A 25,463-nucleotide genomic window follows, 5' to 3' on the forward strand; every position below is an offset into this window, starting at 1 on the left:
CAGACTGCACCATGTGGGACATCCTCAGCAGCAGCATGTGACTTCCAACTGATGAGAACTCCAACCAGAAGTAGCGCATCAGGATGGATCAGGCAGGTGCAGAGAGCAGAAAGGGTCAGAATTACTGGCATCTCTTTAAAATCATGTGTAGCTTGACAGAGAGAGAGAGAGAGAGAGAGAGAGAGAGATTATTAGGTATGGTTATTGTCCTGTAATGGTTAAGGACAGTGTACTTCGTGTGATTGAAAGCAGGGACTCCAGCAAGACTAGCTATAACATCATAACTAAAAGGGAGAACCAGAACACAGACATGAGGACTCTCTGGGACATAAGGCGACCAGCCTCTCCATCATCAACACACCTGGGTAAAGGGGCAAGAGCGACAGGATCCAAACATCCCAGTTCACCACAACACTCTATATACCTGTGAGCCTCTAGATCTGCTCCTTTACCTAAGAAAAAACTATTCACAAAAAGCTTGAGTAAACAAATATGTTTTCAGCCTGGACTTAAACACTGAGACTGTGTCTGAGTCCCGAACACTAATTGGAAGACTGTTCCATAACTGTGGGGCTCTATAAGAGAAAGCTCTTCCCCTTGCTGTAGCCTTCACTATTCCAGGTACCAACAAATAGCCTTCACATTTTGATCATAAAAGACCAAAAGTTCTCTCAGGTACTGTGCCGCGAGACCGTTTATTGCTTTATAAGCTAGTAGTAGTATTTTATAATCAATGTGAGATTTCACTGGGAGTCAATGCAGTGTGGATAAGATCGGGGTGATGTGTCGTATCTTCTGGTTCTAGTTAGGACTCTAGCAGCTGCATTCTGGACTAACTGGAGGTTGTTTATATTCCTACTGGAACATCCAGACAGTACGGCATTACAGTAATCTAGTCTAGAGGTGACGAAAGCATGAACTAATATTTCTGCATCATGTAGTGACATTATGTTTCTTATCTTAGAAATATTTCTGAGATGAAAGAAGACTATCCTAGTAATATTATCTACATGAGCATCAGATGATAGACTGGAGTCAATAATCACTCCCAGGTCTTTTACTGCTGCACATGATGAAACAGAAAGACCATCCAGAGTTACTGTGAGATCAGAAAGATTACTTCTAGCTACACGTGGTCCTGGTACAAGTTCTTCTGTCTTGTCAGAGGAAGTTAATAATCATCCACCGTCTAATGTCCTTTACACATTCCTCAACTTTACTAAGCTGCTGTCTGTCGTCTGTACATTCATATTTAAGCCACAAGAGCATTGCTATCAGCATATCTCTGTACCGTGATGGGTCTGCTAGCAATTTTACTTTTAGCCCTGAATTGTTTGATGTTTAGTTGTCGTCCCTCCATTCTGTACATGAGTCTAACTCCTTGGGGTAGATTCTTGACTGTGGATAAATATGGAAAACCGGGTAACACAGAAACACAGCTTTTCTTGACTCCAGTGCCAACCCTGTACGGATCTGTTGTGCTACTGATTACTGTCGCTGATAGTGACTACGTTTACATGGACAGCAATAATCTAATTATTGACCTTAATCTAAGTAAGGTTATAACGTGATTAAGGTGTTTACATGAGTCGCTTTTAGAATACTCCAGTCATGTACCCGTTTTACATGTTATTGATCATAATTAGATTAAGAGCCCGCGTCATTACGTCACCGCGCCACGCCATCCGACGTCCCTCCAGAATTTCACGTATCAACATACAGTTCGTCCTCGTTATGGTACCATATACATTTTTGGGTGTTTTTATTTAAATTTTTTACGAACGCTTCAAGTGCGGTTAATTATTAGTTATACTATATGTACAAATAGACAACTGCTTGAAGCCGTGGGCTGCGTCTCAAATCGCATACTTACCTACTGTATAGTAGCCGAGATGCATGTATTTTTCCCCACTACCGGCCTATAGTAGGCAAGTATGCAGTTTGGGACACAGCCGAACTCTCTTGTTCGCCATAAAGCGTAAAACTGCCGTGTGGGATCGTGTCCTGTCGCAAAATGCGGTGAAAATGCTCACACGACGTTCATAATGTGATTAAGGTGTTTACATGTCTGTAATACACATCCATAATACGATTAAAACAGGAGTACTCCACACGTCTTAATTCGATTAGAGCTTAATTAGATTATGACCATAATTAGATTAAGATTGCTGTTTACATGGTAGTTTCTTAATCAAATTATGGTCTTAATTAGATTAAGAGTGGATTATTGTTGTCCATGTAAACGCAGTCATTGTCATGCAGCAGTCTCAGTATTCAGATGAATTTAACAGGCCATCCCATTTTTGCCAGAACCATTTAGAGGGCCTGATGGTTTATTGACTCAGAGACTTTGGTGAGGTCTGTGAAGGCCATGTTCTGTGGCTGATTTTGCTCAGCATTTTTCTTGGCATTGGCAGGTAGTGAAAGTCATGACCACGGTGCTCCTGTTTTCTTTTATCTTAGATGTTTTAATTTCTGAAACTATTTAGTATGATATATACACAAACTCAGAATAAATCAGCACTGTATGTGGTACCATCCACAGTAATCTCATGGAGATGAATCTGTAAGCTGTCCATGTGGGGTTATCCTCAGCAGCAGTGCGTGGAGCTGAAGAGTTGAGAGTTAAATGTGTTGCTGAATTTTCCAACATTCATTTCAATGTTCTCTGGCTTTAAACTCATAACCTTCTGATTACTATTTCAGTCCCTTCAGCACTACCTAAAGCAGTGAAACCCATTCCTGGGTTTTAAAAATGCTTACCACAGGTTTATTTACAGTTCCAGCTCCGTGGCTGCTGCCTTCATGCCATTCCTCATGGATAAACCAGAGTTCCGACAGTGGGACGCCGCAGCCTTAAAAATATTCCAGTCTCTTAGTGATTCATTATCTTCTAAAGCTGTTCCATCACAGCATCATGGTCTTCACTCCAATCTCCACCTCCTTTACCTGTCCTTATTCACCCCAATTACAAGCCTCATGATTAAAACCCTAATGAGCATGTTAGGCTCTGATGCTGATGCTCTGTCACTCAGGTGAAACTCAGGATCTGATTCAGATGGAAGCGGACTCATGGAGCAGTTTTAACAATAGATATTGTCATGCAGCTTTACTAGAAGTGCTAACATGACAACAAGAAAGTCCTTGCAGGCAGAGAGAAGACATGAGAGGACTATTTCTTTTTTCAGATGTGCAACAGTAAGAAAAGGGAGAGGCAAACGTCGAGTGTGACTTAATAATGAAAGACTCCTTCATTTTTTTTTAAACAAGCAAACAGACCACAGTCCTGTCTTCTTCTTTTCTATTGGCTCACAAAGGCATTCTAACAGAAAAGTGTTCACCCGTCGTCAGGAGATTGCAAGCTCAACTTTCGACGATGCCACAGCCATCCATCGCTGAGAATCCAGGAGAGTGTAATTGACTGTGCTCTCAGGGTGGGAGGGGCATGACTGTGATGATGTCAGCACAAAGAGAAAGTAATCACAAGCTGAAGTCAAAGCAGCTTTCATGTCCCATGTCTAAGCAGAAACGCAGTGTTCAGGGTTCATCATGGCAACGGGTTGTGGCTCCACTGCTCACCTCAGGACACTGTCGTTATTATAATTAACATGGTCACACATCACATTACAGCTTTTATCATCAATCGTTTCCAGAAGTCTCCCAGTAGCTAATAGGAGACCGTGATATTACGCGTGTGCTGGTAATTGATGATGATCGAAATCCAGGTGTTTTAAATACCTGAAATCATGGTTAAACTCTGGTCCTGTCTGAGAGACTGCAAACTGAGACACAGAATATGTCTACACTCCATTAATAATATTTCCTAATTAATCTAGCATTTATACACTTTATACATATTACACACAGACACATCATTTAGAAAGCTGACCTTTCACAGCTTTCTCTCGTTCAGAAATGTTATTTACACACATGGTTATCTCGTCTGAGGGTTAATTGTTCGCCTCTGATGGGAACACACACACACACACACACACACACACACACACACACACGCACCTCATCTGGCTTAAATGACTGTGGTTTCAGTGTGTAATTTACCCTAATTATTAGCGTTATTAGAAGCGCCGTTCCAAACACAGACACACACACACACACACACACACACACACACCGATGCTGTTGATCCTGTGTGTTTGTGTGTGTGTGTGTGTGTTTGTGTGTGTGTGTGTGTGTGTGTGTGTGTGTGTGTGTGTGTGTGTGTTTATTTTTCCCTTACACACACCACTCACAGTGTATTATGGTTAATGCATACACTCCAACATCAGAGAACCTCCATGAACGACAGTTTGTGTTCCAGTGTTTTGGATGGAACCTTAAAATAGATGAAGTTCTGATGTTCTGATGTTCTGAAGTGGTACAGGGTTCTCACACATGTTTGGTCAGTAAAGGGAGTCTAAAGCTCTGCACTCACCGTGTCGAGTCAGAGGACTGGGCTTGTACGTTTTGCTGCTGTGTTTTAAAGTCAGAAGATCTGACATCATCCCCGCTGTTTGAAAGTCAGAAGATCTGTTGTGTTTGAAATAAAGTTGTGTTTGAAAGTCAGAAGATCTGACATCATCCCCGCTGTATATATATATGGCACCTGTGAACCACGCCGTCAGCCTCTATTATCTGAAGCGAAGACGCAATTCACAGGCCTGCCCTGGTATGACAGTGGTATGCAACGTCTCGTTCCCTCTCAGGGAACAGGGTTACATGCGTAAAACCGACGTTCCCTTTCAAAGGGAACTTCGACGTTGCATTTAGCATAACAGTATGGGAACGGGAATACCCACTCCGTCATACCGAGGGAACGGCCTGTTCAAAAAAATACACAAGCCCGAGGGTCACTGCAAGACACTCGAGCCTGGGGTGGCGTAAGCCCTAGAGATTGCTTCCACTATCCAAGTAGAGATGCGCTGCTTTGACACAGCATCACTGTTCCTGTCGCTGCCAAAGCAGACCACTTACGCCATTAGTTGGAGCGGTGGACCTAAGTACACAGAGCCCTTTTACTGGTCACAGCAGGTGCATCCTCTCTTGTTTCGATGTGAGGAACAGAGGAGGGCAGAAAGCCTGCAACACCACAGGGTGGGCAGCCGATGTAGGCACTTTAGGAATATAATCCAGCCTAGGATACAGGAAGGCCTTGGCTAATCAAGGCAGGAAGGGGCAACAGAGAGAGCTTTAGAGTCAGAAGCTTCTCAGAGGCTGACTCTAAGGGCTCGAATGGGGCCCCTGATAGACCTTCCTAGACCACAGCAAGGTCCCAGGAAGGTATGATTGGCCTGCAGATGGGCCTCAGCCGTCTGACACCACGCATGAACCTTGAAGTCAGAGGATGTTGCCCCACAGAGGCTCCATCAACAGGGGCATGGCTGGCCATAACGGCGGCCAAGTAACCCTGATTGTAGAAGGAGCCCAGCCCGCTGAGAAACGTTGTGTAAGAACTCCAGGACGGTACCTATTGCACAGTTCACTGTGTCTAGCTGACGTTCCTCACACCACAAGCCAAAAAGTTGCCACTTGAGTGCATACGATTTCCTTGTGGATGGTACTCTAGCATTTAACATGGTTTCTACAATCTCAGTTGTAAGACCAGAATCTATGAGCTGGTGCCCCTCAGGGGCCAGACCCATAGTTTCCGAGTTCTGGCCGAGGGTGATAAATCAGCCCTCTGGCTTGAGAGAGTAGATCCACTCTAGGGGCTCGAATGGGGCACCCGACAGACCTTCCAGGACCACAGAAGGTCCCAGGAAGGTATGCATGGCCTGCAGATGGGCCTCAGCCGTCTGACACCACGCATGAACCTCGAAGTTAGAGGATGTTGCCCCACAGAGGCTCCCTCAACAGGGGCGTGGCAGGCCGAAATGGCGGCCATGTAACCCTGATTGTAGAAGGAGCCCAGCCCGCCGAGAAATGTTCTTGTAGGAGCTCCAGGACTGTAGCTATTGCACAGTTTACTGGGTCTACAGTGGATCCCTGCGGACGGGAAGCTCCCAAGGAGTGCCATCTTTCAGGGATATTATCTCTCAGAACCATGTTCGAGCTGGCCAAAAAGGTGCTACTAGCAGACTGTCTTGGCGATCTCTCACTAGAGCTTGTGGGAGCAGAGCGTTGGGGGGAGCAGCATACAGATGTGACCTCGGCCACATGTGTGGACTCCACCCCAAAAGTCTCACAAGATCCAGCTTTATCTTGCTCATGTTGATAGGATTGACACTACGCATGTTGGGGATAGAAACGCCCTCATCATAGTAGAATCGTATAACCCCTAGAAAAGTTGTCCACTGCACCGGGGAAAGCATCCTTTTCTGAGATTCAACCTGTGCCCCAAGCTCTTCATGAGGGCAAGAACAACATCTCGATGTTGAACCGCCAACTCCCTGGATCGTGCTAGAATCAACCAGTCGTCCAGGTAGTTTGGTACCCAAATGCCCTGGAGTCCCAATGGAGGCCGAGTGACATCCATGCACTTTGTGAAGGTGTGAGGGGATAACACTAGCGATATTCCTATGTGGAAATATGTACCTTTTAGATCTATCGCCACAAACCAGTTCTCTAACTGATTCTGTGGCACGATAAGTTTGAGCGTCAGCCTCTGAACCTGTATGTCCGAAGAGTAGGGTTCAGATGACACAAATCTAAAATTGGCCGCATACTCCCACTTTTTTGTGGAACAGGAAATAATGGCTTTAAACCTCCCTCCCTTCGAGAACGGGGTACATGTTCTATGGCCCCATTGTCCAAAAGGGAGCTTACTTCCTGTGCTAATGTCAGGCTCTGGTCTGTGCTGACTGCTGTGGTGAGCACACCTTTGAACGGCGGGGGGGGGGTCAAGCTATAACTGGACCCGGTAACCCTTTCTATGGTAGACAGAACCCATGGAGACACATTTGGCAGTAGTTTGCACGCTGCCCGATGGTCTTTTAGTGACATTAACTATTCCACATCAGATTTTTGTTGCCCTGTGACAGCTCGCTGACCAGAGAACACTGAAAACTTGGGGAGGCCCTACAGTAGCACTGGGGGCTAACTGCCCTTACAACCTCATGTCCCCAGATACATCCCTCCATGGCCCCTCAGGACCACTCTTCTTTCCTGCTTGGCCTTTATGACCATTCTCAGATCAGGCCTAACAGCAGACCGCGACTGTGCCCACACGGTTCCCCTGGCTGTCTGCGGGGGTTGGCGGGCTGCCATACTCGCCTTCTGGGTCTCCCTTACACTAGTGCTGGCCCAGGCTCCACTCGTGGATGCCCGGGTGAGCTCGAGACAACAGGGAAGGAACTTGCTTTTTTTGAATGCCGCCATATGTCGAGGTCACACAGCAGGTCTGCTTGGTAGGCCTGCAACCCTGTCATTGTCTGTAGTGACCCACAAGCAAGACTACTTCTGCATAGGCTTGCCCACCAATGCCACCTTGGATGCAAGCTGGCCCCCGTAATTACCTAACATCGGTGGGGAGAGGTAGCTGCAAGCGCCTCCTCCACCTTGAGCATAATTAAATAGCCATGCCGTTCCATCCCACAATGGCCGAATCATCCAACATCATGGGGTTATGAATATGGCTTATGCGTGGTTTTCCCCCAGAAGCCTGAGATTTTGTCATAAACTTCTGGAAGACAGGGGAGTTTCTGCAGTGTGAGGGATTTACTTTCACTGGGTAATCACTTTAAGCAGCACTTTATATGCTGCTCTCAGTTTTTAACACATCCTTCTAACTCCTCGGAGTCAGACAGGAATTATTACCTTTTGGCTTTCCATAGCGGGAGAAGGAGTCACGACGCGAACTCCAAAATCCAGCGGAGAGCCGAACCCGGAAGACAGAGCAACAGCTCCTCTTCCGGATCTATAAGAGATCCCCCGAACCTGAGACGGCTGGCCCAGATCCGCGAGGCTCTGAAACCCGACTCGCTTCGGCTTCCGTTTTTTTTCGAGAAGAGTGCGAGTCGCAAGCCGAGCTGCTTAATGTAGCGTTACCATGCACAACCTTTCGAGGCTGCCATCACATACTACACTGCTAAAACTTCACCCAGAAAGTGTGCACTTTTCCCCGTGATGAAATGGGAGCAAGTCATAACACACTTCTTGAACTCTTTCTCGCTCATTACTTCCCTCTCTTTTCCTCTAAAAAAGGGTTAGAAAGGTTCAGAGATTTTGAGAAAATATCAAGTAGAAATGAAGCGTTTTTGTCACACAAGCTACAGACATGCAGTCTCGCTGAAGATAATAAGGCTGGGGGCGTGGTTCACAGGTGCCATATATATCATGCGACGTGCTTAATTGCCACGTCACCTGATCATGGCAGGCCTATAAGTAGAGGCATGATTTTACACATGCTTCAGATACCGGTCACGTGCGCAAGGCGTTCCCATACTGTTATGCTAAATGCAACGTCGAAGTACCCTTTGAAAGGGAACTTGTGTCCAAGAAGAACCCTAATGTACTGTAGTGCATCACAACAGGAGACAAAATCAGTTCCAGGTTTATTTATTTATTTATTTATTTTTAATTTCCACTGAGAGCTCATGTGTATAGTGAACGTAACTAACACTACCAAGTCTTAGAGTTTTTTTTTCTTTGTAAGATATAAATCAGTTTCCTGGAGATGCGGTTGATTTTCTGGTGATGGCATGGCAGTGTGAGCGATATTACTCCCACATCCATCATCTCGCCAGCTTCTGAACATTTTCCCACGTTTTCCTTCTGTTTGGAGTCTTTTTTATTGAAAACGTGATGGATGTGTGTGAGCTTCAGTCCTCTGTTGGAGAAAGGGAATAATTTTCTGTAGCTCAGTGATGAAACACTCGTCTTATATATTAACCTTTCCATTCTGATCTTATATCCAAACTCGACTTATTAAATCATTCCTCGCATTTTTTACAGAATTTATTTTATAGAACAAAACGAACACTAAAGAGAGAGTGAGCTGCCTGCTGCACGGACTACATGTAAAGTCAGCTGCATTTTTAGATTTATTGATTTTCTTCAAAGGAAAAGTATGTGTGTGTGTGTGTGTATGTGTGTGTGTGAATATAAATATCATTTATATCTTTGTCTTCATGAAATCCTTACATAAGGTTTTTCTTTCAGTCGTGACCAAGAACTCGACAGAACAGAAAACAGTCTCTCTATAATCTGAAATGTCCCGCCCCCCAACATTATAAACATCCATGGAACTAACTGACAAGTATGGCTCAGCCCGTGCTGTGAAGTAAGCTAAACGCTACTGCTAATTTAAAAGGGGGTGGAGCCACTCGATATGTCCTGCACTGACTTGTTTATGCAAATGAAGCTTTGCCAAATTAAATATGCATAAATTTGCATATCACAATGGCCTCAAATGTTCAGCATTAAACCTTGTGGCATGCCATAACTGTCAGGATTGTTTAGACTAGCAGGGGTGTCGTGTATCTCAGACACTACTGGATATTGTGGAAATCAGTCAAGAACTTAAAGACATCATCACTCTGACTTCCAGTTTCAAAAGTAAAGATGTCAAAGTACAGAATCACATACCATGCACACTTTTCAGGGATATATGACATGTTTGTGAAGTGGGCGGAGCTTAAAGCCTTCACATAATGCAGTGGTTTCATGTGGACAAGAAATAAATTATTGAGTTTTAATATTTATATTACTGTAGTATGATTAAAGAGAAGCATCTATGTGCATAGATGCAATTTATGTAAAAAATCTTAAAATCAGTCTTGCGTTAGTACTTAAGTCAAAGAATGAAGGGCATTTCTTTCTGCCCATAAATGTGTTGTAGATTATACACTGATAACATGCCCGTCTTTTCTCAAGGGTTGAGTAGCACAAAGGAGCCAGCGGGAGGTGGCTCTACGTGCCGAGTCTGCTCCAATTAACACAGCTAGAGCCCATAATGGAGGTCAGACCTCCAGCAGACGTGTCAATCTCAGGCTAATTCTGTTCTTAGGACCCCGACAGGCAGACATCAGAAAGTAAAAACACTAGAACAACTACAGTCCCAAAAGTCTCCATACAGAGGGGGAAACTGACACTTTTTAGCTAAATGTTTTCCAAATGTTTCATACTTTCGTACTAATATTTAATGTTTTTTCAGATAGCCTTTAAGAACGCCTTCAACAAAGGAAGAACGTATTGAAATCATTCTCGTGGCTGGATCAGGAAGCTGTCTTCAACAGGAAACATGACGAGCACATCACACACCTCACTATTAACAAACTTATTAACAAATTCAAAAGCCTGGAAGTGTTGTGTACCAACCGAGAATAAATGGAGGTCCACCAACATCCACTTACTCAAATGTCATTCACTATAGAGGGAATGAGGGAACAAGTGAGTGATTTCAGACACAGCTAAGAAGACAGGACGTTTGGAACTGCTGTTATAAAAAACATGCAACACTTCACAAACAGAAAAATGTAAGGACATTTAATACTGATCATGGGGAGCACTGAGAGGAAAACAGGAAGCAGGAACTGTGACCAGGAAACAGGAAGTACAGGAACAGGATTTTCCTCGCTCGGTGTCTATCTCTGCCCCTGCTAATGAGGTGTGTGTGTGTGTGTGTGTGTGTGTGTGTGTGTGTGTGTGTGTGTGTGTGTGTTGACCTTCATTACAGAGAAAGAAGCTTGAACAAAAGCAGCTAGAATCCATTAGAGCTTCATCTGCATCATAAAGACTTGTATAGAGACAATCTACGAAGCTGAGAGAGAGAGAGTGTGTGTGTGAGAGAGAGTGCGAGTGCATGTTTGTGTGCTGTTACTAAAGTCTAAAGTCAACAAAGACTGTTTAATTGTGTGCAAATGCAAAATGTGAAAGGAAGAGATATGAAAAACTGTGGTGTAAAATAGAGAGTGTATGGCAAGAGGTGTAGAGTGTAAAGTGAGAGGTGTAGAGTGTAAAGTGAGAGGTGTAGAGTGTAAAATGAGAGGTGTAGAGTGTAAAATGAGGTGTTTAGAGTGTAGAGTGTAAAATGAAAGTGTAAAGTGAGATGTAGAGTGTAAAGTGAGAGGTGTAGAGTGTAAAATGAAAGTGTAAAGTGAGAGGTGTAGAGTGTAAAGTGAGAGGTGTAGAGTGTAAAATGAAAGTGTAAAGTGAGAGGTGTAGAGTGTAAAATAAGAGGTGTAGAATGTAGAGTATAAAGTGAGAGGTGTAGAGTGTAAAGTGAGAGGTGTAAAGTGAGAGGTGTTGAGTGTAAAATGAGAGGTTTAGAGTGTAGAGTGTAAAATGAGAGGTTTAGAGTGTAGAGTGTAAAATGAGAGGTTTGGAGTGTAGAATGTAAAATGAAAGTGTAAAGTGAGAAGTGTAAATTGTAAAGTGAGAGGTTTAGAGTGTAAAGTGAGAGGTTTAGAGTGTAAAATGAGAGGTTTAGAGTGTAGAGTGTAAAATGAGGGGTTTAGAGTGTAGAGTGTAAAATGAAAGTGTAAAGTGAGAGATGTAGAGTGTAAAGTGAGAGGTGTAGAGTGTAACATGAAAATGTAAAGTGAGAGGTGTAGAGTGTAAAGTGAGAAGTGTAGAGTGTAAAATGAAAGTGTAAAGTGAGAGGTGTAGCATGTAAAATGAAAGTGTAAAGTGAGAGGTGTAGAGTGTAAAATGAGAGGTGTAGAATGTAGAGTGTAAAATGAGAGGTTTAGAGTGTAGAATGTAAAATGAAAGTGTAAAGTGAGAGGTTTAGAGTGTAAAGTGAGAGGTGTAGAGTGTAAAATGAGAGGTTTAGAGTGTAGAGTGTAAAATGAGGGGTTTAGAGTGTAGAGTGTAAAATGAAAGTGTAAAGTGAGAGGTTTAGAGTGTAAAGTGAGAGGTGTAGAGTGTAAAATGAGAGGTTTAGAGTGTAGAGTGTAAAATGAGGGGTTTAGAGTGCAGAGTGTAAAATGAAAGTGTAAAGTGAGAGGTTTCGAGTGTAAAGTGAGAGGTCTAGAGTGTAAAATGAAAGTGTAAAGTGAGAGGTGTAAAGTGAGAGGTGTAGAGTGTAAAATGAGAGGTTTAGAGTGTAGAGTGTAAAATGAGAGGTTTAGAGTGTAGAGTGTAAAATGAGGGGTTTAGAGTGCAGAGTGTAAAATGAAAGTGTAAAGTGAGAGGTGTAGAGTGTAAAATGAGAGGTGTAGTGTGTAGAGTGTAACGTGAGAGGTGTAGAGTGTAAAGTGAAAGAGTAAAGTGAGAGGTGCAAAATGAGTGGTGTAATTTGTCAGGTGCAAAGTAGGCAATGTAAAGTGAGAGGTGTAGAGTAGGAGGTGTAAAGTAAGAGATCTAAAGTGACAGAAGGTAAAGTTACAGTTTAAAGTGAGGGGTATAAAATGGGGAGTGTAAGGTGAGAGGTGTAAAGTGAATTATGAAAAGTTAGAGGTGTTAAGATGTCAATTTCAGGGTATGATGACCCAGTATCAGCATGAAATACATACTGAATAATGATACTGACCAGTGTCTACTGTTGTATTGATCATGGGCATAGAATTTAACACACACACAAACACACACACACACACACACACACACACACACACACACACACAATCTAGAAACACTTAACGCCCTTCACATACCCTTCCAACTCTGTGTATGTATGTGTGTGTGTGGGGGGGGGGGGGAGGGGGGGCGTTAAGGGCATCTTGAGAGGGTCAACCCTTCATTAATACATCGGCTATTTCAGGACTCTCATTATTAAATGTCACATCATATGGATGTTGTGTATGTATTAGATGTGTGTGTGTGTGTGTGTGTGTTTGTGTTTGTTTGTGCTTTATCAGTCTCTCCTCCTCTTCCTGTATGTCTCTGTCTCTGTCCCACTGTGTGTGTGTGTGTGACAGTATGTCTCTGTCTCACTGTGTGTGCACTGATAATAGCTCTGACATTTCTTCATAGAAGCCTCAGCCCTGTAGTTTCTGTATCTGACCAATCAGAGGTTAGAATTTGACCATGTGAATATTTTTACCTGACTTTCCGTGTCTGTCTAAAACAAGGCATCTTCTGGAAAGCACTATCAGTAACTACTGACTTGTTCACTATTTCATGTATGTATTTAACATTTACATGAAGCTTTTAACCTCACTGACCTCCTCCACTTACATTTTAGGACAAAGTCATAACATAGCATCCCCTCTGTAATACTTTACCTGTTCTACCACAACCCAGGGATTGTAATGTAGCCTAGGGCTGTGACGGTGGCCATGACAACCGCACCACCGCCACGGTGTCACATCACACGTCACGTTAATGTTTCTGCTTGAGTGGCGCTATGACAAGTACAAAGTACAACATTTTGCATACAGGTGTAATAATAATAATAATAATAATAATAATAATAATAATAATAATAATTGTAATATTAATTTGTGTTTATAATCTACCATATAGCAGGAAATTGAATAAATATTAAACGAATTACTTAATCATAATTAAACGCCTTATATGGTGTTGTCTGTTAGTTTGGTGCAGGATTGTTTGAGCGCGGTGAAATCCAGTCAGGAGAACTCTGCGATGTTTTTACACCACAAAAACCTGCCATTTTAACTGGAGTGTGTAGACTTTTTATCGACTGTAGTTATATATATATATATATATATATATATATATATATATATATATATATATATATATATATATATATATATATATAATCAACACACCCCTGTTAAAATGGCAGATTTTTGTGGTGTAAAAAAATGAAATAAGATAAATCAGGTCAGAACTTGTTCAACATTACAACATCTAAAAATTTATTGAGAAATAATCAGAAAAAAAGGAAAAATAAAAAACTTACAATAGCCTGGTTGAATAAGTATTCACACCCCTAAACTAATACTTTATTGAAACACCTTTTGATGTTATTACACCCCTCAGTATTTTGGGGGAAGAGTGTATCGGCGTGACACGTCTTGACTTGGCAATAATTCCTCACACTTTCTTACAAATACATTCCAGATCCATCATGTCACAATTCAGATGGTTGAGCCAGAAGCAGTTGCAGACACAGATGCAGATAAGGACATTTATTTAAAGAAACGTACTGAGAAACAAATACACTATAACAACCTTGAAACACACTGTGGCAAGAAACAAACGTCGAGACATGAACAACGGGAGTCTAAGACAAGGAAAGACAAACTAATGGTGCAGACAAGGACTATTTATACCCATGAGTGCTCATTAACCAAAACATGAATCAGGTGTAGGTGGTCATGTGACAACTAGTGCAGTGCAGTGGCTGATGGGAAGTGGAGTCCAGAGTTTCCCGATACGTGACACATCAGATCTGGAATAGCCCTAATCCTAATCCTAGGACGTCTCCTGTGCACATACTGCTTCAGATCACTCCACAGATTTTTAGTTGATTCAGGCTAGATCATTCAAAAACACTGATCTTCTTCTGGCGAACCCGTTCCTTTGGTGATGTGGACGTGTGTTTCGGGTCGTTGTCCTGCTGAAAGGTGAAATTCATTTTCATCTTCAGTTGACTATCAGACATCTGAAGGTTCTGCATTAAAATCCGCTGATATTTGTAGACATTTGTAGATATTCATGATTCCCTCCACCTTGAAAAAAGTCCCAGTTCTGGCTGAAGAAAAGCAGCTCTAAAGTCTGATGCTGCCGCCACCGTGCTTCACTGTGGAGATGGAGTTCTTTTGCTGATGTGTTTTTATTTGCACCAAACATACCTTTTGGAATTATGGAATTATTATACCTTTTGGAATTGGTCTCATCAGACCATAACACATTTTTCCACATGGTTTGGGGGTATTTAGTTGAGCTTGGATGTTTTTCTGTGAGAAAAGGCTTCCGTCTAGTCGCCCAGACATGTGAAGTTTTATGAAGACAGTTTTCTGCTCCAGAACTATCTCTGTGTAGGATAATGGTTGGATGGATGCGTTATCCTTGAGGAAGGCTGAAATGAACAGATTTTCATAAAATGGTGTTGACAACATCCCAATTAGCAAACATGGTTGTTGAGATGTAAATTGTGCATGCCATGCTGATGTGTGCTGTTTGAGATGTCTCAGACAAATATATACGGAAAACTGGATTATGGCTCTGACATTCACCACAAAGACGAGACAAAACGGCCATCTTAAAGAAGCACTTACACAAAATTAGAAATGGGTAATGGAGGCCACTTTGTGAAAGGAGACACTAAATTGGAGCGGCTCTGAAATTACGTCCTTGTCATACTTCTTGTCATACTCACAGAGCTGAATTAAACTGAGCATCGCAGTAATGAAGCTGTACAGGACAGATCCAAACCTCATACGTTCTAATACGTTATCGTTTCCAGAGTAACGGCTTGTTCACAGGGACGTGTACAGCACACGCCCCTCATAAACGGATTAGAAAAAGTTTTCTGTAAAGAGATGTTTATGTAACGTAAGGAAGGAGTCTCCAGTGTCAGTGCTCTGTAATAGTCAGAGGTAAAGCTGTAACTGTAAGGTTTGCCACATCTTTAGGACTGAGGAACGTTGCTGAGGTACAAGAGAATAAAACACTTCATAAAATCAACTTCAGGTGGTAACTTACACCATTCATTGGTCATTGATTATTTTACTACAACAGCAACACACATTGTTACTTACACGTTACATTTATATTAATATTTATATTTACATTTAGCAAAAGCTTTTATCCAAAGCGACTCACTGCTAGCTCTGACACCGATAGCAGTAGAGGGTTTGCAATTAATGCTATCTTCAGTGTTCATTTCAGTGTTAGCATCGGCACGGGTGTCCGCGTTATCACTGGGTGCTGTGTTTGTTTCATTTACAATTACATTTACATTCATTCATTTAGCAGAAGCTTTTATGCAAAGGGACTTACAAATTAGGAAATACAAGCAAAGCGATATATCAAGCAGAGAACAGTGCAAGTAGTGCTGCTGTACATGAGTTATAATTGAGTTCTAGAGAAGTAAAGTGCGCAGAGTCAAGGTGTAAGAGCCAGTGTAAGTTTTTTTAGGATAATGTGGGGTTGGCAGGTTAGGCGCTAGTTACGTCCTCATGGAAGAGGTGTCTTTAGCTGTTTTTTGAAGATAGAGACAGATTCGGTGGTCCGAATTCAGGCTGGAGATTTAATTTGGAGATTTAATATATTTAAATGTGTCACAACCTGCTATCTTTGGGATGGGAAGTTTTTGTGTGCTGTGCCATATTTTGTGTGCAGGTCTGATCTCCCGCCCAGAGATTCCAGCCTGCCCTAGCCTGCCTTTCTCCCGCCTCCCAGGATGACATCACTAAATGGTGGCCATATTTAAAGAGGAAGAGGAGTGAGAATGGTGTTGGTGTTTAGGGATTGTGTTTGGTTATGCTGCTTTATGCTATATTCTGACTGCTGTTCTGGTTTTTGACTTTGAGTTTGGTTGTCTCTGTACCTGTTTATATGCATTCTATCCACCATTTGTATATATGTTCACTTGGTTCACTGGCAGTAGGTGTGTGGCTGCCATTTCTTTTGGGAGAGGGTTGTTTGTCTCTGTTTTTGCCTTAGGTAGACAGGGAAGTACTTGCATTTTCTTTGTTATTTTCCTTTTAGTTAAGCAAGCTACCTAATAATAGAATTCTTTTGTCTATTATTTTGGACTTGGCCCACCCTGAAGTTATGCCTAGTTTGGTTCCTTGTACAGTTATATGTATATAATTTTGTGTTTTACAATATACCACAACCTTTTTGAACAACCTTATTTGTGTTGTTATTCCTGGCTTCTCTTATTTAAAGGTCAAATTCTGTTGAATCCTGAACTGGTTACTTGGTGTGGCCTAACCTAGACTAGGCGGTAACAAATGCTTTAGCTGTAATATCAGTTCATGAAGATTTAAATACATATTCAAGTGATGAGATGCTACTCAGCTTAGTTTGCCATATTAACTAAGTGAACAAAATGATTTCGTGAAGGTTAGATGGCACAGACACGGACATTACTCCCATCAGTGTCGAGTGAAAAGCGTCTCCGGCGCTCTGCAGCGAGGACACGAGTGTGCAGGTTTACTTCCTGAATGTTCTGCCCTTCAGATCACTGTGTTGTTGTTCAGATGTCAGCTGTGTGAAAGTGCCATATTAAAGCATTAGTCTGATGTGATGTCATTTTGCTGAAAAGCAGCGACCCACACCATTGTCCCCATCTTTCTCCTTCTCTTTTCATCTCCTCTCCTTTCACAGAGAGAAAATGGAATGATTAGAAGCTCATTAATGAGGGAACGAGGGATTAGGGCTGAAAACATACACACATACATGCACACACTCACAATCACACACACTCACACACACACTTGACCTGTTTGTCTGATGACTTTAAAAGCAGTAATTAAAAGGGAAACACTGCTGCCTTTGAACAGATAGAGAGATAAATAAAAGGCTAGATGGAGAGACTGATGTCTGTGTCTCTCTCTCACTCTTTCACTTGTACATTTGTCTCAGGTTCTCATGCTGTCTCACTTTCGCTCTATCTCTATTTCTCTGTCTTTCTTTGTCCCTGTCTTATCATCTTTCTCTCTCTGTCTCTCTCTGTCTCACTCTGTCTCTCTGACACTGTCTAACGTTTTCATTCTCTCTCTTTATCACTCTGTCTCCCCCTCACTTTTTCATTCTTTCACTCTTTCTCACTGTCTCACTATCTGTCTCTTTGCAACTCTATCACTCTGGTTTACTCTCTCTTTCTCTCTCTCTCTCTCTCTCTCTCTCTCTCTCTCTCTCTCTCTCTCTCTCTCTCTCAGATGTAGGGCATTATCTCTCTAACACAGTAATTTCAATTCCACTGTGTGACTATGGCTCTGTAACTTTGTAAATCGTATTTTATTCAGTAATTAATTTATTCTGCATTTATTATTTATTCATGTGATGTTTATTTAATTATAACCCACAGAGTGGAATTTAATTTCAATAATGAACTGAAACTGGGATTGTGAACAAGTTTAACTAACAATCAACACTCATGCTGAATTCATCATTTCCTTATAGCATTTATTGATAATATGCTGGTTGATGATTGGTGGAGATGGTGGACCCAGACAGGAAATGTACGCAGAAGGTAGCAGGTGAATTATAGCAAGACATTTCCAGTTTATGGAATAAAATATGGAGACAGATGCGGCCCAGTGAGAGAGGCTATAAAATATTAAACAAGTACCTGAACTCCAGTAAAATCAATCTAACACTGGATTAGAAGTGTGTGGACTGCACATGCTGTGGTCTGTGGTGTAATGTATGATTTTATACTGACCTTGTATGAGGTCAGTGAGATATACGCGTCCGAAATGGCGTACTACCCGACTACACTATAGGAGAAAAGCAGTACTCCAGACAGGTAGTATGTCCGAATTCTCAGTAGGTGAGAAACAGCAGGTGAGAAATACCTGGATGGTGTACTGCTTCCGGCAAAATGTTGCAGTATGGAACCGATGGACACTACACGAGTCAAACATCCCATAATGCAACAGGACTGGTGCGGACAAGCTCAGAACAAAAATGGCGTAAGATAGCTCCTTGGATCGTTTTAAGTATTAAACCTCGGTTAAACAGGACTTGTTGAACAATACCCGAATAAATTGTTAACATGTTGAAGGTTTAAACAAGAAAACAGTTCTCACAGCATTTGAAACCTTTTTTGTGATCTACATCATCCCTTTAGCCGGCCAAGATAACGGTAACGAGTTTACCTCAACCTGTTAACCCCGCCCACATTACATCACTAATTCACTTCACTTCACTTTCCTGATGTGTATTATTCCGTCAGTGCGGGGGATTTAATCTGCTGGTGGCTTTAAGATTTTAGGTCGCAGGACAATGCCAACATGGCGGATGTAGTATATCCGGGATCGTATTCATACTACACACGCACACACACACACACACACTGATTAGTACACACAGTTTCACCGGACAAGTATTAGCTACTGCATCGAATGCAGTAACACTGCTCCACATTCTGACCTCTGAAAGATGCTAAAACCCTGTTGTGTGTTTTGAAACACTCATGTTCAGATAAATACAGCTCCATTAGGAGTGTGGCAATCAAATAAATGCCATTTTATTCCAAATAAAAAAATCATATTTATTTATAATAATAATATTAATATGAATAATACTAATAATGTGTATTTATAATAATAGATGACATTTCAGTTTACTTCTCTCTCTCTCTCTCTCTCTCTCTCTCTCTCTCTCTGTTTGTTTCTGTATAGATGATGTGCCCCCGTACTTTAAGACAGAACCGGTACGTTCTCAGCTGCACCTGGAAGGAAACCGGTTGGTTCTCACCTGTATGGCAGAGGGTAGCTGGCCACTCGAATTCAAATGGATTCACAACACCACTGAGCTCACGGCATTCTCCCTGGAGTACAGGTAGTGTGTGTGTGTGTGTGTGTGTGTGTGTGTGTGTGTGTGTGTGTGTGTGTGTGTGTGTGTGTGTGGTGTTTCTTCTCATGTCACTTGTGTTTGTCTGCATATGTCATAGTGTCCTACCCAATGATAGATGCCAGTATAAAGATTCAAAGGTTTTATTAGTCAGTTATACAGGGTAGTGAAATGCTGAATAGGTGAGTGGGCTGGTCAGCAAGCTATATATGCAAATGAGATATTTGCTAATGAGCTGTATGCTAATGATGCTGAAAGTGTGTCTTTGAGGGTGTCAGAAATTGATGGATGGCATTTAAAACCATGTCCTCCCTTCTGCCGTCCTGATAATCGATGAGTGTGTGTGTGTGTGTGAGAGAGAGAGAGAGAGAGAGAGAGAGAGAGATGCCTGAAGGAGACTTTCAGAAACGAGTCAGATCAATCCTTGTCTGCCTCCTGTTTGTCCCTGAACACCAGCCAAGACATCACACCAGTGCTATCTGATGACATCACACCACACCCTGATCAGCACCATGTGATGACATCCCACACTCAAGACCTCTCCTACATCATCTCTAGTACATATTAAATAAGGTCCTTAGTGTGTTTCTAGGTACAAGGAGAGAGACACAAATAGAGAGAGAGACAGGTGGAGAGAATGGCCTGTAGAGAGGTAATTGAAGTTAGAGACTGTTGTGATAAAGCACAGTGGGAGAGAGTTAGACAACATCTCTATCAGTGAACAGTGGAGAAGTTCAACAAAACAGACTTCATGCAGAAACTGTAATGAATTTCCTGCTTACACAACTGCACTATTTGAGCATGTAGCGTTAGCACATTTATAGAAGGGGTGTATTTATTTATAATCGCACTATCCGGTGTCACCCAGATGAGGACGGGTTCCTTCTGAGTCCGGTTCCTCTCAAGGTTTCTTCCTCAGATCGTCTCAGGGAGTTTTTCCTCACCACCGCTGCCTCTGGCTGCTCATTAGAGATAAATTCCTACATTTAACATCTCTATCCTGAGTGTATATATTTCTGTACCGCTGCTCTGGGACGATGTCCACTGTTAAACACGCTGCACACACAACACTGAACTGAACTGTAAGATTTATTCACTACAGTAACCATCAGCTAATTTAGTCACTGTTTCTTCACTATAGGCCTTGAGATACTGAATCTGGAACACTGAGGTGTAGTTCTGTAAACACTCTAGAACTCTGAAGGTCAGCAGGTTCTAACCTGGACCACGTGGCTTGTGGTCATGAACAAGCTAGCTAAAGAACATAGAAAAACACCTCCGTCTCTCAGTGTCTCAATCTCTCCGTGTCTCAGTCTCTCAATGTCTCAGTGACTCAGTCTCTCAGTGTCTCAGTCTCAGTGTCTCAGTCTCTGTGTCTCAGTCTCTCAATGTCTCAGTCTCTGTGTCTCAGTCTCCGTGTCTCAGTCTCTCAATGTCTCAGTGACTCAGTCTCTCAGTGTCTCAGTCTCTGTGTCTCAGTCTCTGTGTCTCAGTCTCTCAGTTGCTGTGTCTCAGTCTCAGTGTCTCAGTCCCTGTGTCTCAGTCTCTCAATGTCTCAGTGTCTCAATCTGTCAGTCTCTCAATGTCTCAGTCTCTCAATGTCTCAGTGTCTCAGTCTCTCAGTGTCTCAATCTGTCAGTCTCTCAATGTCTCAGTGACCCAGTCTCTCAGTGTCTCAGTCTCTGTGTCTCAGTCTCTGTGTCTCAGTCTCTGTGTCTGTCTCTCAGTGTCTCAGTCTCTGTGTCTCAGTGTCTCAGTCTCTGTGTCTTAGTTGCTGTGTCTCTGTGTCTCAGTCTCTGTGTCTCAGTGTCTCAGTTGCTGTGCCTCAGTGTCTCAGTCTCTCAGTGTCTCAGTCTCTCAATGTCTCAGTTTCTCAGTGTCTCAATCTCTCCGTGTCTCAGTCTCTCAATGTCTCAGTGACTCAGTCTCTCAGTGACTCAGTCTCTGTGTCTCAATCTCTCAGTCGCTGTGTTTCAGTCTCTCAGTGTCTCAGTCTCTGTGTCTCAGTCTCTCAGTGTCTCAGTCTCTGTGTCTCAGTCTCTCAGTGTCTCAGTGTCTCAGTCTCTCTGTCTCAGTTGCTGTGTCTCAGTGTCTCACTCTCTGTGTCTCAGTTGCTGTCTCTCAGTGTCTCAGTCTCTCAATGTCTCAGTGACCCAGTCTCTCAGTGTCTCAGTCTCTGTGTCTCAGTCTCTGTGTCTCAGTCTCTGTGTCTGTCTCTCAGTGTCTCAGTCTCTGTGTCTCAGTGTCTCAGTCTCTGTGTCTTAGTTGCTGTGTCTCTGTGTCTCAGTCTCTGTGTCTCAGTGTCTCAGTTGCTGTGCCTCAGTGTCTCAGTCTCTCAGTGTCTCAGTCTCTCAATGTCTCAGTTTCTCAGTGTCTCAATCTCTCCGTGTCTCAGTCTCTCAATGTCTCAGTGACTCAGTCTCTCAGTCGCTGTGTTTCAGTCTCTCAGTGTCTCAGTCTCAGTGTCTCAGTCTCTCAGTGTCTCAGTCTCTGTGTCTCAGTCTCTCAGTATCTCAGTCTCTATGTCTCAGTCTCTCAGTGTCTCAATCTCTCAGTGTCTCTGTCTCTGTGTCTCAGCCTCTGTGTCTCAGTCTCTGTGTCTCAGTCTCTCAGTGTCTCAATCTCTCAGTGTCTCAGTCTCTGTGTCTCAGTCTCTCAGTGTCTCAATCTCTCTGTGTCTCAGTCTCTCAGTGTCTCAGTCCCTGTGTCTCAGTCTCAGTGTCTCAGTCTCTCAGTGTCTCAGTCTTTCAGTCTCTCAGTGTGTCAGTCTCTCAGTGTGTCAGTCTCTCTGTGTGGCATTTCTGTGACTCGTCTGAAGAGTTAAACTGAAATTGTATTAGGTTTTATTATTCACTGAGAGAGAAATCACAGTAACCTCATTTAACCAGACCCACGTTGCCATGGAAACACCATCAGCCACGTCACCACCTGTTACCTGTCTGAGTCATGGAGTTCAACACTCATCTGTCTGCCTGTCTGCCTGTCTGCTTCTCTCTCTCTCTCTCTCTCTCTCTCTCTTTCTTGCGCTCTCCCTCCTTCTCTTTCTTTATGAGTCTCTCCATCTCAGAGTGGAGGGTTTATTAGAAACGGTTTGACATAGCCCTCTGTTCCTGGATCAGTAATCAATCACTGTCTCCCGCTCTCTCTCTCTCTCTCTCAACACACACACACACACACACACACACACACACACACCTCTTAAAGGTTAGCAATATCCATTAGAAAGCGAGAGAGACAGACAGAACACTGTAGATAAGGCAGATAGGGATCGAAAAAGTATGAGAAAACAGGGATTTATTCTCACCATCTGTCTCTTTCTCTGTTTCTCTCTCTCTCTCTTTCTTTCTCTCTCGTTTTACATGTTCCTCTCCCAAACAGCATGTCTACATCTCAGCAGATGCTCCTAATCACCCTTAATTACTCCATTAATGTTAATAGACTTCATGCTAGAACCAATTTAGCATGTTAGCGTGACCTGCTAACCTCAGCGCTAATAAATCCTGATACATCATTATGGCACATTAATATTAATCACATAAACTCACGTTTTAGAACAGCCCTCAGAACTTTCTCTTCTTTTTTCTATTCTTGTTCCTGTTTGTTTTACGTGTTGGTTTAGCCTGGTTGTCAGATAAGTACTAAGAGGATTAGGGAACTAGCGCTCAGAACCAGAAGTAATATACTCTTTATATATCCCTGTATTGTTCTCCTTGCTAGCTCTTTTTTTCTTCACCTGTCTTGCTGCTGCTGTGATGCCCTAATTTCTCCATCTGGGGATTAATAAAGTATTATTTTATCTTAATAGGTTACTTGAGTGGCGGGTCGTGTATTTTACAACTCGGCCTTCAGTGCTAATTAAACCACCTTCAGTTAACCTCACCATGACACCGTGACACTAGGGCTGTACGTTATTCAAGAACCGCTAGTTTGATTGTAATTGTGGGAGGATACCATCAAACCATCACAGATGTACCACTAATACATGATATGACATGATATCACACACCATACAAACACCACACACACCACACACACCACACACACCACACACACCACACACACCACACACACACCATACACACCTCACACACCACACACACCACACACACACCACACACACCACACACACCATACACACCTCACACACCTCACACACCACACACACCTCACACACACCACACACACCTCACACACCACACACACCACACACACCACACACACACCATACACACCACACACACCTCACACACCACACACACCACACACCACACACACACCACACACACCACACACACACCACACACACCACACACACCATACACACCTCACACACCTCACACACCACACACACCTCACACACACCACACACACCTCACACACCACACACACCACACACACCACACACACACCATACACACCACACACACACCACACACACCTCACACACCACACACACCACACACACCACACACACCTCGCACACCACACACACACCACACACACCACACACACCACACACACACCACACACACCACACACACACCACACACACACCATACACACCATACACACCACACACACACCACACACACACCACACACACCACACACACACCATACACACCATACACACCACACACACCACACACACCTCACACACCACACACACACCACACACACCACACACACCATACACACACCACACACACCACACACACCACACACACCACACACACACCATACACACCATACATCACACCACACACACACCATACACACCATACACACCATACACACACCACACACACCACACACACCACACACACACCATACACACCACACACACCTCACACACCACACACACACCTCACACACCATACACACACACCATACACACCATACACACCATACACACCACACACACCATACACACACCACACACACCTCACACACCATACACACCTCACACACCATACACACACACCATACACACCATACACACCATACACACACCACACACACCACACACACCACACACACACCATACACACCACACACACCTCACACACCATACACACCATACACACACCACACACACCTCACACACCATACACACCTCACACACCATACACACACACCATACACACCATACACACCATACACACACCACACACACCACACACACCACACACACACCATACACACCACACACACCTCACACACCACACACACCACACACACACCATACACACCATACACACACCATACACACACACCATACACACACCACACACACCACACACACCACACACACACCATACACACCACACACAATACACACACCATACACACCATACACACACAACACACACACCATACACACCACACACACCTCACACACCATACACACCATACACACCTCACACACCATACACACACCACACACACCTCACACACCATACACACACCACACACACCTCACACACCATACACACACCACACACACCTCACACACCATACACACACCACACACACCTCACACACCACACACACCTCACACACCATACACACCATACACACACAACACACACACCATACACACCACACACACCTCACACACCATACACACCATACACACCTCACACACCATACACACACCACACACACCTCACACACCACACACACACCACACACACCACACACAGGAGGATACACACACACACACCTCACACACCACACACACACCACACACACCACACACACACCACACACACCTCACACACCATACACACCATACACACCATACACACCTCACACGCCACACACATCCTCACACACCACACACACACCACACACACCATACACACACCACACACACCATACACACACCATACACACCATACACACACCATACACACACCACACACACCACACACCACACACACACCATACACACCACACACACCTCACACACCACACACATCCTCACACACCACACACACACCACACACACACCACACACACCATACACACACCTCACACACCACACACCATACACACACCACACACACCATACACACACCACACACACCTCACACCATACACACCACACACACCTCACACACCATACACACCACACAC

General features: G+C 43.3%; 1 protein-coding gene across 1 annotated transcript in view; it reads left to right on the plus strand.

Annotated features, from left to right (window-relative positions):
* The window catches only part of sdk2b (sidekick cell adhesion molecule 2b), a 160,235-nt gene that overhangs the window by 76,068 nt on the left and 58,704 nt on the right, over window positions 1-25,463 (plus strand). The window contains exon 2 of the mRNA XM_053684861.1: window positions 19,152-19,311. Coding sequence (XP_053540836.1) covers window positions 19,152-19,311 — 160 coding nt within the window. The remainder of the gene's footprint in view (window positions 1-19,151; window positions 19,312-25,463) is intronic.

Source organism: Ictalurus punctatus, chromosome 13, assembly GCF_001660625.3.
Source record: "Ictalurus punctatus breed USDA103 chromosome 13, Coco_2.0, whole genome shotgun sequence".
Classification (NCBI taxonomy): Eukaryota; Metazoa; Chordata; class Actinopteri; order Siluriformes; family Ictaluridae; genus Ictalurus; species Ictalurus punctatus.